This window comes from Lithobates pipiens, unplaced genomic scaffold (genome assembly GCF_037356315.1).
Source record: "Lithobates pipiens isolate NorthernLeopardFrog02 unplaced genomic scaffold, aLitPip1_a1.2 Scaffold_16, whole genome shotgun sequence".
Taxonomy (NCBI): Eukaryota; Metazoa; Chordata; class Amphibia; order Anura; family Ranidae; genus Lithobates; species Lithobates pipiens.
The window spans coordinates 303728003-303744977 of record NW_027507748.1 but is presented as its reverse complement, the minus strand read 5'-3'; the positions used below and the strand labels follow the sequence as shown (position 1 = coordinate 303744977).

The 16975-nt window shown below is 48.0% G+C and overlaps 1 protein-coding gene across 1 annotated transcript in view; it reads left to right on the top strand.

The window, feature by feature from the left end:
• The window catches only part of PTPN22 (protein tyrosine phosphatase non-receptor type 22), a 195492-nt gene that overhangs the window by 88278 nt on the left and 90239 nt on the right, over positions 1 to 16975 (top strand). Inside the window, exon 2 of the mRNA XM_077481564.1 lies at positions 4228 to 4336. Within this exon, the coding sequence (XP_077337690.1) occupies positions 4228 to 4336 (109 nt within the window). The remainder of the gene's footprint in view (positions 1 to 4227; positions 4337 to 16975) is intronic.

Sequence of the window (16975 nt, the reverse complement as noted above, 5' to 3'; positions counted from 1 at the left end):
TTGGTGTTCAAGGGAGTAGCTGCTAGATCTATCTCCGGTGTCCCCCAGGTTCCCGTCAGGAAAGAAAAAATTTGAGGACTCAAAGACCACTCGTTGTTGGACAACGGCTTCCGACTCAGATAGTCGGCCAATGCATTCTGTGTTGCTGGAACATACACTGCTCTCAAGTCTGCTAGGTGAACTTGGGCCCATTCCAAAATGGGACGAACTTCTTCCATCAAGGTGACACTTCTTGTACCTCCTTGTCTCTGCACATAAGATACTGCCACCTTGTTGTCCATCCTGATAAGCACGCTCTTCCCTGAAAGCAGAGATGTGAATGCCGTTAGGGCATGGAAGGCTGCCCTGAGTTCCAGAATATTGGAAACTACCCCTAAGGCTTGGAACTGCCACTGGCCCTGGACTGCTAGATCCTGGTAGTGTCCTCCCCAGCCGCTCTGGCAGGCGTCCGAAGTCACCACTTCTGGGTCTGGAGGGACTATTGGCTTGAATCTCTCTAAATTGCTCTGGTGTGTCCACCACCATACTGACCGTTTCACCGGCTTGGAAATGACAATGGTCTGATGCATGGACACTCCATTCCACTGCCTGAGAAAGGAGATTTGTAGGATCCTCATGTGCCATTGGGACCATTGCACCATGGGTATGGTGGCCGACATGGATCCCAGCACGCTTAGACAGGCCCTGGCTGAAAGATGACTTGCTGACAGCAGTCTCCGCATCTTTTGAATTAGGAGCTGAATCTTTGCCTGTGGTAACTGAACTCTGTTCTGTTTGGTGTCCAGATGTGCCCCTAGAAACACCATCTTCTGTGTAGGTTGTAAACTGCTTTTTTCGAAGTTGACGATCCACCCGAAGTTGTGGAGAGTTGAAAGAAGAATTTCCCGATGCTGAAGTAATAGCTCTTGACTTTTGCTAACAGCAGGATGTCGTCTAAATAATGGTGAATCCGAAGACCTTTCCCCCTCAGGAACGCTACTAACGGTAGAAGAGTTTTGGTAAAAGTCCTGGGAGCCGACGAAATGCCGAATGGAAGGCATCGAAACTGGAAATGGGAATGATTGATGGAGAACCGAAGAAATTTCTGAAAGGCCGGATGTATTGGGATGTGAAGATAGGCATCCGACAAATCTACGGACAGCATCCAATCGCTCAGATTTATTGCCAGAAGTATGGACTGGAGACTCTCCATTTTGAAGGCTTCTATTTTGATGTTCTTGTTGAGCTTTTTGAGATCCAGTACTGGACGAAAAATTTCCTGTTCTCTTCCTTACCAAAAATAACGGGGAGTAGAAACCTCTCCCTCTTTGTGTTGATGGAACCTCTACAATAGCCCCCTTCTGTTTTAAATCCGCTACATATTCTATCAGGAGGCTTTTCCTGAATAGTGTGGAAGGCAGTCTGGTAGGCTGAAAGTGGTTGCCTGGAAACCCGTTGATGAATTCCCACTTGTGCCCATACCTGATTGTGGACAGTGCCCAATTGTCCTGTATATGTGCTGTCCAGATCTGAATAAACCCTCTTAGCCTGGCGCCCACCTGGGCTGGGTGAGCGGGCAAACTTTCAAAAGGATTTTGGATGCTCCCCTGCGGGCGTAGCCTTGGTCTTTTGCATTCTCAGAAAAGAAGGCTTGGTATTCTTCCAATCCCTCCTGAATTCTCTGCCGGGACGATAGGATCTGGACTCTCTATACTTGTCCGGAAGATTTCGCCTGAAAGAAGGCCCTTTGTGAGCTTTGGGTCTTCTGTCGGAGGGAATCAGGCCAGATTTCCCTCCTGTGACCTTGGAAATAGCCGAATCCAGTTTGGCTCCAAAGAGACTAGAACCATCGTAAGGGATCTTACACCAATTTATTTTAGAGGCTGTATCGGCCATCCATGGCTTCAGCCATAGGGCCCTTCTAGCTGTTACCGATGCCAACATTGTTCTGGCCGAGGATCTTATGATGTCCACTGAGGCCTCTGCTACAAAGTCGCCTGCCAATCTGATCTCTTGCAAGGAAGAGACTAATTTCTCCATTTCTGCACCTTCTAGCAGATCCTTCTCCAATTTAGTAGCCCATCCAGAAATAGCTCTTGCCACTGCCGCTGTAGTAATAGCCGGTCTGCAGGAGCCCCCTGCCATGGAATACGCTTTCTTTAACTCCAAGTCCATTTTACGGTCCAATACGTCTTTAAAAGAGACCGCATCTTCAATGGGTAAAGTGACATGACGGGCCAGGCGCATCAGGGAGGAATCCACTATGGGAGCATTAATCAGAGGTTTAACCTTTGATTCGTCCAGCGGATACATCTTCGCTAATCTGTTCGCTATGCTGGGTCGCTTGTCTGATTCCCACTCATCTTTAATAAGATCTCCGAGTTCCTCAATAAATGGGAAGGACTTCTGAGGTTCTGGAATAATATCCTCCCAGCCGATAGCCTCCTTGACCGATTTTGCAAATGGTTCCACCAAAGAAAAATCAAATCCTGCAGACATCTCCTGGTCGTCATTATCTGAGGATGATTCTGAGGCTTGGGAATGATATGTGTGCGCCGTGGATGTGCTAGGGCCTGCCACCTCCATAGCAGGTGCTGTTGCCAAAATAGATTCACGCACTGATTCCCTTATGAGGTCAGTCGCAATTCTGGCGTCTGCTTCCTTCTCTTTAGTTGCTTCATTGAAGCAAGAGCGACAGGCAAGCTTCTCCGGAAGGGCCGGTGCGCCACATATCCAGCAGGCGTTAGCTGCGGGTCTGGTGCGATGGCTGTGATGAGAGGAAGGAGACCTGTGATCCGAGCGGCTATGCCGAGTGCGACCGTGGTGGGAGCGACCATGTCTCTGACGAGATGAGGACCTGGAGCGACTTCTGTGCGATCTCCTACTGGAAGTGCGACTTGAGCCTCTTCCATGCCTGGAACTTGCTCCCCTTGATCTGGTAGGGCTGCAAGAAAAGCAGCATCTTTAGCAGTCGGCACTCTTTTTCCCCTTCAATACTCACCTACGACTTGTAGAGCCTCTTACCTTTCCAGCTGTCGATGGTCTGCGTGGGCAGTGGACTCCATGAAAAAAGGTAGACAGAGTAGGCTGAAGGAAGAAGAAAAGAATTTTCCTTGCGATACCGATAATAAACAAATAATTAAAAAACATACATTTTTTTTTTTTTTTTTAAAGAATTTTTTTTTTTTTTTTTTTTGAAAACCTGTCCCTTTAAAAATTTTAGCATCTGCAAAACAGGAGGAGTATATACACACAAAGAACTATGCAGCCACAGTAGAAAAATAAGGAAAATTCTTACCTTATCCAGCTGATAACCGAAATACAGGGCAGTAATTTGCAAACAGCAGCATGCAGAAGCATACAGCTGTGATTTTAAAAACGGCGCCATAACGGCGCCGAATGACGCTCCGCGCATGCGCAGAACGGCTCGAGGATGCCGGCGCCATCTTGGAAGAGGGAAAAACCCTCTCTTCGGAAAGAAAAAACAACCAGATGCCAACAGACATGCGCAGAGCGGCGAGGACACTAGCGGCGGCCATGACAGCTGTCCCGGAGGACAGCAAGACCCAGCCACTCCTGCAAGAAAAGTAAGATAGGAGAATGTACTTTAAGCAGACAAACGAACAGGATATATAAAAAGGGAGCCCACTGCATAATAAAGGCTTATTTAAAGCCTATAAAAAAATCCATGAGAAGTCCCCTGAGACCACCAGAACGGGGATTCCCTCCATAGAGCTCATTTAGAGACTGTACAGGAGGGACTTCCAAACAGGAGAGGCTTGAACCTGCTGGGGTGAGGCGGTAAGAGGCTTATTCATCTGTAGGTATCTTTGAAACTCGAACGCTCCAACCTGTCAGGTGAGGATAAAAAAGAGAATGCAGCGGGAGGTCTCCCCTTCAAATTTATAGTTAACCAATCCTGTCAGGTTGTGGGGGCGGAGTCACAACCCAGTGTGTGCTGCCATGAAGGCGTCAGGAAAACAAAATCTCTTGTTCTCATTTGCCATTTGTGCAGTTATCTTGTTCTGCTTCTGCATGAGCAGTACTGTCAGTACAGGTGTATTACAAGGAATGCTAAGTAAATGCTAAAATGTAAAGTGGTGACTGGATATATTTAGTGATTGCATCAACATTTTAAAACAAACTCCTGACTTTAAACTGATTTTAAATTAGTTTTACATTAATCCTAACTACATATGTTAATTATAATATCAGCACATAACTCATGATGTTTTTACTGTACACCAGAATCTGAAAAGACAATCCGCAAAGTACAAATCAGATAACAACTATACCACCAAGGCTGCAGAAAGTGCTGAGAACTTCAAGAAGAATCGCTATAAAGACATCCTTCCATGTGAGTAGGACATCTCTGTTACCCCAGGGATATAGTGCCAACACTATCAACATACTTGTGTGTAGTGATCTTTTCATAAAACTTGGACTGTTTAAAACAATAATTGCTGTATGTGTTTTACTGCAGACCTATCTTTAATATTTTGAAATGCATGCAATGAAATCCTCTTTAATTTCCATATCTATAGTTCTTTATAGCACAGCAATTTATGGTGTGCTAATACTGTTGTGTTAAGTGCTTGGTTACTGCACTGCATGCATGCTTTATTCACATATACCCTTCCCTATATTACATATTTTGTGAGCATGAATACATCATCCAGCTTACTAACCTATCATGAAGGTGCTTCTATGATTCAGTACAGTGAGGGAGAAAGAAAGAAATAGTCTAGAATCATTGTTATTGCTGAGCTCCAAGAAGCCATAGGCTTAACTACATCTTTAAGCTCTCTTACCACAGTTGCTATGTAACCTAATCATCAATTTTCAAACCCCAAAAAGATGTATATATTTTCCTATATTAGGACCACTTTTCCACACAATAACGTGTCCTTAAATTCAGAGTATGAAAAACTATCATTACGGTAAAGAGATCAGGAGAAGAGAGGGGAGATCAGTAGAATCACCTGTATTGAAACATTATCTGTACAAAAGGTAGGTCTTTTTTTTTTTTATAATGCGGGAATTAAAAAAACACCAGCAAAGCATTTCAAGCCACTGAAATGGCCACTTCCTTAGCATAGATGTGTAGAACACCAAGTAGAAGATAAAAACAAAATGAGGTAACATAAAATATAAAATAAACAATATATAATATAATAAAAATAAATAATATCAATCACTTTAAGATGAAAAAAAAAGTTATAATTGCTTGATATTAAAATCTAAATTAATAAATACTATTATGTGAAAAAAAAAGATTTTGTGAATAAATAGACCCAGCATGATTATTATATTTTAACTCACATATTTTTTATTTGTATCTATATGTTTAGCACATGGTTTACATGATATGTATACTAAATGATTCAGTACATGATATATGGAATATGCATTGTACTATATATATATATATATATATATATATATATATATATATATATATATATATATATATATTCGCAGTTGATTGAGGCAGGGGGACAAAGCTGTATGTATGATGGCAGAATAGAGAGAAATGGTGTGTTGGGGAAAAATGAAGGGCAGACTGATAAGAGAATAAAGTGACTAATCATCATCATCAACACTTAATATCCCTAGGGGCACTTACAATAGTATATAAAATAATTATAGCTAATAAACAGTATAAGAATTGTGTGGTGTTGATATAGGATAATGCTGGATAAATATACCAGCTAAATACACAATATGCAATGAACTGGAGCGATACACAATATAATAATAAAAAAATACAAAATAATATAAACAATGAACCAGTGATCCAGTGATAACAGACAATGTGTTATCTATCTTTTAACAATAATACACTATAATGAACAGTAGATACACATTTATACATTGTGCAAAGTATTTATTGAAAGAAAACTACTATGTTCGAAATGATTATTCATTTGTAAATATAATCTCTCTCTCTCTCTCTCTCTCTCTCTCTCTCTCTCTATATATATATATATATATATATATATATGTATATATATATATATATATATATATATATATATATATATATATGTAAGAAGGCCAGTGTGGTGGCCTGAATTTATGGGAGGAGCCCGGAGGGTATTTAACCAGCCCGCTCGCCTGTGGTCTTTGTCGGTTTCCGGTGCGCGGCACTACGTCACTAGGCCGACGGCTCGTGTTTCGTTTCCATTCGGACAAAAACGTCTCTCGTGGTTTTCTTTCCCGTTCGTTTTGTACAACGTCGCCGGCTCTGTACAACGTCGCCAGCTCGACTGCCGCAGGTAAGGGTCTCGATTGACCTTTCTGTACTATTTTTAGTGTCGTTAAAACCTGAAATATCGAATCGTTCGTTATGATACCGGTTGTTATCACTCAATACGCTCCAATTTCGCAGCGCCCTTCATTTCACGGGCGTCATTTCGGTAGATATTGCTGGTAGGAAAAACTGCACTGTTTTAGTACTTGCTATATAGTCTCGTTACTGTGTTCCACAGTCAAAATCGTTGCCAGTCATGTCTCACGGCACAACGACTCCTACCTCTGCCATAGCTGGCTCACGTAGGTCATTTCATCATTTCACTCATTTCTGTTACGCACGGCGCTCCGTTTCGAATCCAGTAGCATCCGCTAAATGCGCCGATTCATTCCGATGTGCCCCTAACTGCTTGGCCGCATTTCAGTACATGCTCCAGAGCTCGTTCGTGGCTAATCGATCGGGTCTCTGTCATGGGAATTCATTTCACTGTCACCTAGTACGTTCGAATCGAAACCAGTCGCAGTTCTCGAACGCACAGGTTCGATCGACGTGTCCCAGTTACGTTGGCCTCATTTCGGTACATGCTCCAGAGCTCGCTCGTGGCTAATCGATCGGGTCTCTGTCATGGGAATCATTTCACTGTCACCTAGTACGTTCGAGTCGAAACCAGTCACATTTCTCAAGAAAACGCACAGGTTCGATCGACGTGTCCCAGTTACGTTGGCCTCATTTCGGTACATGCTCCAGAGCTCGCTCGTGGCTGATCGATTGGGTCTCTGTCATGGGAATCATTTCACTGTCACCTAGTACGTTCGAGTCGAAACCAGTCACATTTCTCAAGAAAACGCACAGGTTCGATCGACGTGTCCCAGTTGTGTTGGCCTCATTTCGGTACATGCTCCAGAGCCCGCTCGTTGCTAAGCGATCAGGTCTCTGTCATGGGATCATTTCACTGTCACGTATCACGTTCCGATACGAATCCAGTCGCGTCTACGATGCACCAATTCGTCCCGGCGTGCCCCAGGTATTTTCGGCCTCATTTCAGTACATGCTCCGGAGCCCCGTTCGTTGTCAGTCGCAATCGCGGCACGACCGATTCGGGCCTCTGTCATGGCAAACTTTTGTCACTCATTTCACTGTCACTTACCGCGCTCCGATTCAAATCTAGTCGCATCCGTGATGCACCGATTCGTTTCGGTGTGCCCCAGTTGGTTACGGCCTCATTTCAGTACATGCTCCAGAGTCAGGATTCATTATCGGTTGCAGGTTTCGGTTCTCTGATTCATGACTCTGTCATGGGAAATCAATTTCACTGTCACGTAGGACGTCCGATATGAATCCAGTCGCATCTACGATGCACCGATTCGTCCCGGCACGCCCCAGGTATTTCAGCCACATTCCAGTAGTGATGGACGAACTTCCGACGGGACGTTTCGCGAACGCGAAACGCGAACGGACACAAACGTTCGCGAAAACGACCGTTCGCCGCGGGCTCCATTGACTTCAATGGGAGGCGAATTTCGCAAACCTTTAGGTCGAATTTGCGGCCACGGGGTAATTATTAGGGGGTAGCACGTAGTCCCACCACCTGGACAATAGCATAATACATGTATGAGGTGAATTTGGGATCGATAACTACAAGCATTTTTTTTTTATTTGGGAAATTGTTCTGACAATTCAGGACTATGGAGCTAATGAAGGCAATGGAGGAGAGGGAAGGTCAGGGACCAGGGTAGGCAAACAAGAGGGTGCAGGAGATACAGAGCACTGACAGCAGCACCGTAATACAGAGCACTGACATCAGCACCGTGACATACAGCGCTGACAGCAGCTCCGTGACATACAGCGCTGACAGCAGCTCCGTGACATACAGCGCTGACAGCATCTCCGTGACATACAGCGCTGACAGCAGCTCCGTGACATACAGCGCTGACAGCAGCTCCGTGACATACAGCGCTGACAGCAGCACCGTGACATACAGCGCTGACAGCAGCTCCGTGACATACAGCGCTGACAGCAGCTCCGTGACATACAGCGCTGACAGCAGCTCCGTGACATACAGCACTGACAGCAGCTCCGTGACATACAGCGCTGACAGCAGCTCCGTGACATACAGCGCTGACAGCAGCACCGTGACATACAGCGCTGACAGCAGCTCCGTGACATACAGCGCTGACAGCAGCTCCGTGACATACAGCGCTGACAGCAGCTCCGTGACATACAGCGCTGACAGCAGCTCCGTGACATACAGCGCTGACAGCAGCTCCGTGACATACAGCGCTGACAGCAGCACCGTGACATACAGCGCTGACAGCAGCTCCGTGACATACAGCGCTGACAGCAGCTCCGTGACATACAGCGCTGACAGCAGCTCCGTGACATACAGCACTGACAGCAGCTCCGTGACATACAGCGCTGACAGCAGCTCCGTGACATACAGCGCTGACAGCAGCACCGTGACATACAGCGCTGACAGCAGCTCCGTGACATACAGCGCTGACAGCAGCTCCGTGACATACAGCGCTGACAGCAGCTCCGTGACATACAGCGCTGACAGCAGCTCCGTGACATACAGCGCTGACAGCAGCTCCGTGACATACAGCGCTGACAGCAGCTCCGTGACATACAGCGCTGACAGCAGCTCCGTGACATACAGCGCTGACAGCAGCACCGTGACATACAGCGCTGACAGCAGCTCCGTGACATACAGCGCTGACAGCAGCTCCGTGACATACAGCGCTGACAGCAGCTCCGTGACATACAGCGCTGACAGCAGCTCCGTGACATACAGCGCTGACAGCAGCTCCGTGACATACAGCGCTGACAGCAGCACCGTGACATACAGCGCTGACAGCAGCTCCGTGACATACAGCGCTGACAGCAGCTCCGTGACATACAGCGCTGACAGCAGCTCCGTGACATACAGCGCTGACAGCAGCTCCGTGACATACAGCGCTGACAGCAGCTCCGTGACATACAGCGCTGACAGCAGCTCCGTGACATACAGCGCTGACAGCAGCTCCGTGACATACAGCGCTGACAGCAGCTCCGTGACATACAGCGCTGACAGCAGCTCCGTGACATACAGCGCTGACAGCAGCTCCGTGACATACAGCGCTGACAGCAGCTCCGTGACATACAGCGCTGACAGCAGCACCGTAAGCAGCCCCAGGAGGAAGTCAGCACAGCACAGGGATGGTGTGATCCCCTCATAATAAGAACCCCCAGGAGGAAGTCAGCACAGCACAGGGATGGTGGGAGCCCCTCATAATAAGAACACCCAGGAGGAAGTCAGCACAGCACAGGGATGGTGGGAACCCCTCATAATAAGCAGCCCCAGTAGAAATATGACACCGCTCAACCTCTTCAAAGAGGAGGGTAGGGGCATATAGTACGGTGTGCTTTTTTGGGTCAGGGAAGTGAGCCAAATGAATTAAGAAGGTCTGTGTGCTTGATTCCAAAAATTGTTTATAGACATATACATGGTCTACTGATCACATGTGTTGAATTCCTCCGAGATCCATGCCTCATTCATTTTTAGAAATGTGAGGTAGTTAACACTGTGGTGAGCTAGGCGAGTACGCTTATCGGTCACAATCCCCCCTGCTGCGCTGAACGTCCTTTCGGACAGGACACTGGATGAGGGGCAAGCCAACAGTTCGATTGCAAATTGGGCAAGCTCTGGCCAGAGGTCAAGCCTGCCCACCCAGTAGTCTAGGGGTTCATCACTCCTCAGAGCGTCCACATCGGCCGTTAACCCAATGTAGTCGGACACCTGACGGTCTAGGCGTTCCCTGATGCTGGATCCGGATGACACCTGTCGATGGGTCGGCTGAAAGAATGACCTCATATCCGAAGTCACCAACACATCTTCAAACCGGCCTCTTCTTGCAGGCGCTGTTGGATTGGTACCCGCAAATCCTTCTCTGGGAGTGGGAATTGCTCCTCTGCCAGCGCACGCAAAAGCAGAATGCAGCATTTCTCGAAGCAAGGCCTGGAAGTGCTGCATTCTGACAGCCCTCTGCGACGGCGGTAACATTTCCGCCATTTTGTGTTTGTACCGGGGGTCTAAGTACGTTGCCACCCAGTACTGGTCCTTGACCCTCATGCTTTTTATACGGGGGTCCCTATTAAAACACTGGAGCATGAAGGCCCCCATTTGCACTAAAGTGGAAGCGGTGTGGTGGCCTGGCTCCTGCTCATCATCCAGGATAATGTCGTCCTCTTCATTCTCCTCTCCCCATCCTCGCACAACAGGGATCCCAGAAAGGTTTAAAGCATGCTCTTCTTGCTCCTGCTCATCCGCCCCGGCACCATCCTCCTCTGACTCCTCATCAGACTCCTGTTGTTGACTTGTCTCAGATAGAGTAGCCCCCCCTGGGAATTCATCCAGCATTGCGACTTCCTCATCTTCCCGCTCCTGCTCCTCCACAGCCTGATCAATGACACGACGCAATGCACGCTCCAGAAAGAAGGCATAAGGTACCATGTCACTGATGGCGCCATGGCTGCGACTGACCAGTTTGGTGATCTCCTCAAATGGCCGCAGAAGTCTGCATGTGTCGCGCATGAGCAGCCACTGGCGCGGTGAAAAAAAACCCAGCTCCCCAGAACCGTTTCTTTCGCAGAGTTCATACAGGTAGACGTTAACTGCACGTTTCTGCTGGAGCAGCCTATCAAGCATATAGAAGGTTGAGTTCCATCGCGTCGGGCAATCGCAAATAAGACGTCTGACCGGCAGATGGTGTCGCCGCTGAATGTCAGCAAGGCGAGCCATGGCCGTGTAAGATCTTCTGAAATGGGCCGAGATTTTCCTTGCCTGCCGCAAGATGTCCTGGACCCCAGGGTATTTGACAAGGAATCGCTGCACGACCAAGTTTAAGACGTGTGCCATGCACGGCACGTGCGTGATTTTGCCCTGTTTCAATGCGCTAAGCAGATTGGCACCGTTGTCACACACCACTTTACCAACTGTCAAATTGAGCGGTGTTAGCCACTCATCTGCCTGTGAACGCAAAGCTGAAAGGAGTGCCGGGCCAGTGTGGCTCTTTGCTTCCAGGCACAACAGACGCAGCACGGCATGGCAACGTCTCACCTGGCATGTGGAATAGGTTCTGGGGAGCTTGGGCGGTGCAGTGGAAGAGACGCTAGCAGCGGAAAAGGAGGAGGCAGCTGAGGAGGAGAGGGAGGAGGATGGAGTAGGAGGAGGAGAAGAAGAGTCAGGCCTGCATGCAATCCGTGGCGGTAAAACCAAATCTACACGGGTGCCACGGGTTACATGCTTGACGGCCGTCAGAAGGTTCACCCAGTGGGCAGTAAAACTGATATACCTTCCCTGCCCGTGTTTGCTAGACCACGTGTCTGTGGTCAGATGTATCTTGGCACCGACACTGTGTGCCAGAGATACATTCACTTGCCGCTGAACATGGCCATATAGCTCTGGGATGCCCTTCTCTGAGAAATACTTCCTTCCTGGGACCTTCCATTGTGGTGTTCCAATGGCCACAAATTTGCGAAAGGCCTCCGAGTCCACCAGTTTATATGGCAGTAGTTGGCGGGCTATGAGTTCTGACAAGCCAGCCGCCAACCGTTGGGCAAGAGGGTTATCCGGCGTCATCATTTTTTTACGCTCAAACATTAGGCCCACGGAAGCCTGCCTTTTTGCAGAAAAATGTGAGCTTGGCGTGATGGAAGGTGGAGTGGAGGACAATTGTGAGGAGAGAGGAGAAGGAGAAGTAGAAGACGAGGCTGGACGGTGAGAGCCTGCAGTGTGGCTTTGTGTGTTCCGTTGCTCCCACTGGGCTCGGTGATGGCTGCTCATGTGCCTTCTTAAGGCGGTCGTCCCTAGGTGAGTATTGGGCTTACCGCGACTAACGCGTTGACTGCAAAGATTGCAGATGGCAACGCTATTGTCAGCAGCGGACACGTTAAAAAAAGCCCACACTGCGGAGCCATGTGCCGGTGTCCTGGGAGCGCCAGATGTGACCGTACATGGTCGATGACTCGCTCCTGATACATTTGCAGTCTGCTTTGTCCCTGCTGTGCAATGTAAGTCATTGCTGCTTCTCCTCCCTATCTGCTGGTCCATATCTCCCTCTGAACTCCCCTCCTCTTCCTCTCTTGTGGGCACCCACGTGACATCACTAGACACGTCATCATCAACGTCACCTTCCCCACCGCTATAAGTAGAGTAGGCAGCAACACCGGGGACCAACCTCCTCCTTGGGCTGATCTGGGTACTGGCGTCAGACTGCTGAGTAGCGCTTGTTGCTACCTCCTCTTCCTGATCCAATACCAAGAGTGGCTGCGCATCAGAAATGTCCTCTTGATATGGATCGGAAAATAATTCCAGTGACTCAAGCGGAAGGTATGTGGTGGTGGTGGTGGTGGTCGTGTTGTTGGTGGTAGTGTCTTTGGGGGTGCACATAGCAGAGAGTGAAGAAGAGGGTGCAGATCGAGAGGATGAGGAGGGTGCAGAAGAGTAAGGCTGAGCGAGCCACTCAACCAAGTCTGGTGCATCCTTTAAAGTAATTGAACGCACCTTCTGCAACTTCCCACTTTGGCTCAAGCCTGTTGCTCCTGCCCTACCCCTACCACCCCTGCGGAAGGGCCTGCCTCTTCCTCTGCATGTCATTTTTTAAATGACCCTGTGACAAAACTCTTAGTCCCTATACCGCTGAAGGACTGCTGCAGTATAGGTGAGCGGTCAGCAGTGGTGCACGTCAACCCTATCTATTGTGGACCTATAGCGGTCCTTACAGAACAGCAGACTGTACCGCACTCAAGCCTATGTACCGTAGCACCCTATACCAAGTTACCAGTCCTTATAAGAACTTTTGTGGACCAAGCAGGTTGTGTATTAGTGTTTAGCAGACTGTACGTCAGTCCCTATACCGCTGAAGGACTGCTGCAGTATAGGGCAGCGGTCAGCAGTGGTGCACGTCAACCCTATCTATTGTGGACCGATAGCGGTCCTTACAGAACAGCAGACTGTACCGCACTCAAGCCTATGTACCGTAGCACCCTATACCAAGTTACCAGTCCTTATAAGAACTTTTGTGGACCAAGCAGGTTGTGTATTAGTGTTTAGCAGACTGTACGTCAGTCCCTATACCGCTGAAGGACTGCTGCAGTATAGGGCAGCGGTCAGCAGTGGTGCACGTCAACCCTATCTATTGTGGACCTATAGCGGTCCTTACAGAACAGCAGACTGTACCGCACTCAAGCCTATGTACCGTAGCACCCTATACCAAGTTACCAGTCCTTATAAGAACTTTTGTGGACCAAGCAGGTTGTGTATTAGTGTTTAGCAGACTGTACGTCAGTCCCTATACCGCTGAAGGACTGCTGCAGTATAGGGCAGCGGTCAGCAGTAGTGCACGGCAACCCTATGTATTGTGGACCGATAGAGGTCCTTACAGAACAGCAGACTGTAACGCACTCAGGCCTATGTACCGTAGCACCCTATACCAAGTTACCAGTCCTTATAAGAACTTTTGTGGACCAAGCAGGTTGTGTGTTAGTGATTAGCAGACTGTACGTCAGTCCCTATACCAATGAAGGACTGCTGCAGTATAGGGCAGCGGTCAGCAGTAGTGCACGGCAACCCTATGTATTGTGGACCGATAGCGGTCCTTACAGAACAGCAGACTGTACCGCACCCAAGCCTATGTACCGTAGCACCCTAGACAGACCAAGTTACCAGTCCTGATAAAGAGCTTTGTGGAACAAGTGAGTTGTGAATGATTAGCAGACTGCAGCAGAAGGGCAGCAGTCAAGTATAATATTCTTTCTATATTTGGAAGAAAGAATATTATACGTGTACAAGCCTATTACCGTACCACTGATACCAGTCCTGAAAAGAACCTTTGTGGAACTAATAGTAACAGCAAGTCTTTAAAATTATCCTCACTGCCTGACACACTGCTTCCTGCCTGTCCCTATACAAATTGGCAAAAAAGAGTAGGCTGGAACGATTAGCTGGAACAGCTCTTTTGTGGACCTGATAGTAACAGCTAATGATGATGATGATGATGATGATGAAGAAAGACTAATCTGGCTGAGCTGTCCCTAAAATAGCAGCATACAGCGCTCTGTCCCTTTATCTAAACTGACAAAAGAAACTCAGGCTGCTGACCTAACACCTATACCAGTCCTGAAAAGAACTTTTGTGTACCAAATAGCTAGCGTTTTCTCTGTCCCTACTCCACACAGGATCCTTTCCCTACAGTGACAGAAGAAAGAATGTAAAATGGCCACCGGATCGGGTGTATTTATAGGTTAGGGGGAATGTCCAAGTGTCCATGAGCTGTCATGTCTCAATTGGTTGTCCTGTAACACATGATAAACGTGTCACGAAAGGTTAAAGTTCTTGTATACATTAAACACGTAAGTCCGCCGGGGCGAACGACGGAAAAAGGCGTTCGAACCCGCGGACGGCGAAAGTCGGAAATTCGCCGCGAAACGACCGCCGGGCGAACCGTTCGGCCATCACTACATTCCAGTACTTGCTTTAGAGCATGCACGGTTAACGGATAGTCGCAACAGCGGCACGACCGATTCATGCCTCTGTCATGGCAATCAAATAAATTTCTCCGCCGCGTACCGCGCTCCGTTTCGAATCCAGTTGCATACATGCACCGATTCGTTACGGTGTGCCCCAGTGTTTTAGCCTCATTTCAGTGCATGCTCCAGAGTCCGGTTCATCGTCAGTCACGGCATGACCGGCTTGTGCCTCTGTCATAACAGGTTTTCATTAAATGGACCGTAGTATACAGTGCCACGTTTCGAGTCGGTCGCATCTGACATGCAAACACATCCCCAGGCACAGACTTATGGCAATCGTTGCAAGCACGCATTCAAGCATAGACTTCTTGCAATCTTTACATACACGCATCCAAGCATGGACACACACAAGCGTAGACTTCTTGCGATCGTTGCAAACACGCATCCAAGCGTAGACTTCTGGCAATCGTTGCAAACACGCATCCTAGCATGGACCTCTTGCAATCGTTGCTAGTACGCAGTCAAGCATGGACGTCTTGCAGTTGGTGCGAGTATGCATACAAGCCTGGACTTCTCGCTATCGTTGCAAGCTCGCGTTCAAGTGTAGACTTCTTGCAACCGTTGCGAGCACGCATTCAAGCATGGACGTCGTACAGTCGTTGCAAGTTCGCATACAAGCGTAGACTTCTTGCAATCGTTGCAAGCACGAATCCAAGCATAGACTTCTTGCAAATCATTGCAAGCACGCACCAAGCATAATCTTCGTGCAATCGTTGCAAGCACGCATTCAAGCATGGAAGTCTGGCAGTCGTAGCAAGCACGCATACAATAATAGACTTCTTGCAATCATTGCTAAACACGCATCCATGCGTAGACTTCTTGCAGTCATGGCAAGCATGCATTCAAGCGTAGATTTCTTGCAATCGTTGCAGGCACGCATCCAAACATAGACTTCTTGCAATCATTGCAAGCACACATTCAGGCATAGACCTCTGGCAAATCATTGCTAGCACGCATTCGAGCATAAGACCTCTGCAATCATTGCGAGCAGATGTCCAGGCACAAACTTGTTGCAATCATTGCTAGCAGGCAGTTCCGGCTGGCTCAATAGATTGCTTTGGGAAAAACCTGGATACTTTCCTAAATGTACATTGTAACGGGGTACTTATTTTATAGGTATAGTTGATCCAGGGAAAATCCGATTGCCTCTCGGGGGATCAGGAAGGAATTTTTTCCCTGCTGTAGCAAATTGGGCCATGCTCTGCTGGGGTTTTTTGCCTTCCTCTGGATCAGCTGTGGGTGCAGAATTGGGTGTGTCGGGTTGTGCGATATTTGTTTGATTTGTGGTTAGGACTGGATGGACTTCTGTCTTTTCCAACCTGGCTACCCATGTATCTTACCATAACTTCTTGCAATCGTTGCAGGCACGCATCCTGGCATAACTCCTTGAAATCATTGCAGGCACGCATCCTGGCATAACTTCTAGCAATCATTGCACACACGCATCCTAGCATAACATCTTGCGGTCATGGCTAGCATGCATCCTGGTGTAACTCCTTGCAATCGTTGCAGGCACGCATCCTAGCACAACATCTTGCAATCGTTGCAAGCACGCATCTTGGCATAACATCTTGCAATCGTTGCAAGCACGCATCTTGGCATAACATCTTGCAATCGTTGCAAGCATGCACCCAAACACATGTTCAAGCACAACTCCTGCAGTCTTCGCAAAGCACATGCGATAACACGAATTTCTCACAGTCACTATGAACACATTTCCAGTGACAAACTCCCACGCAATTGTCGCAAGCACACGTTTAAACACTACTTTTGCAATCGTGCCAAGGCTCGCGACTTAGCATAACGTCTTGCAATCATTCTTTTGCAAGCACACATTCTCAGTGGCACACAAACTGGCTACACGTCGTTTTCAGCAGCACTTAGTTGGCCACTTGTCTCCTGTGGCTTTTCTTACAAGCCACTCACCGTTTCCTGTCTGTCGGTCTCTCCCTTAGGACAGTTGAGTTCAACTTCCATCCAGCACCTGGATCGTGTTGACACACGCAACTGGCTTCTTCCTGTAACACGCTCAGGCTATACCTAGCCAGCGTTCAGCATTTCTCATCCTTACAGGGCCCGGAGAGCCACCTGTCTTTATGGCTCATACAGCAAGATCCCCACTTCGAGGCATCCAGAGGCATCACCCATAGCCAACGGAAAACGCTCGCCCATCACAAC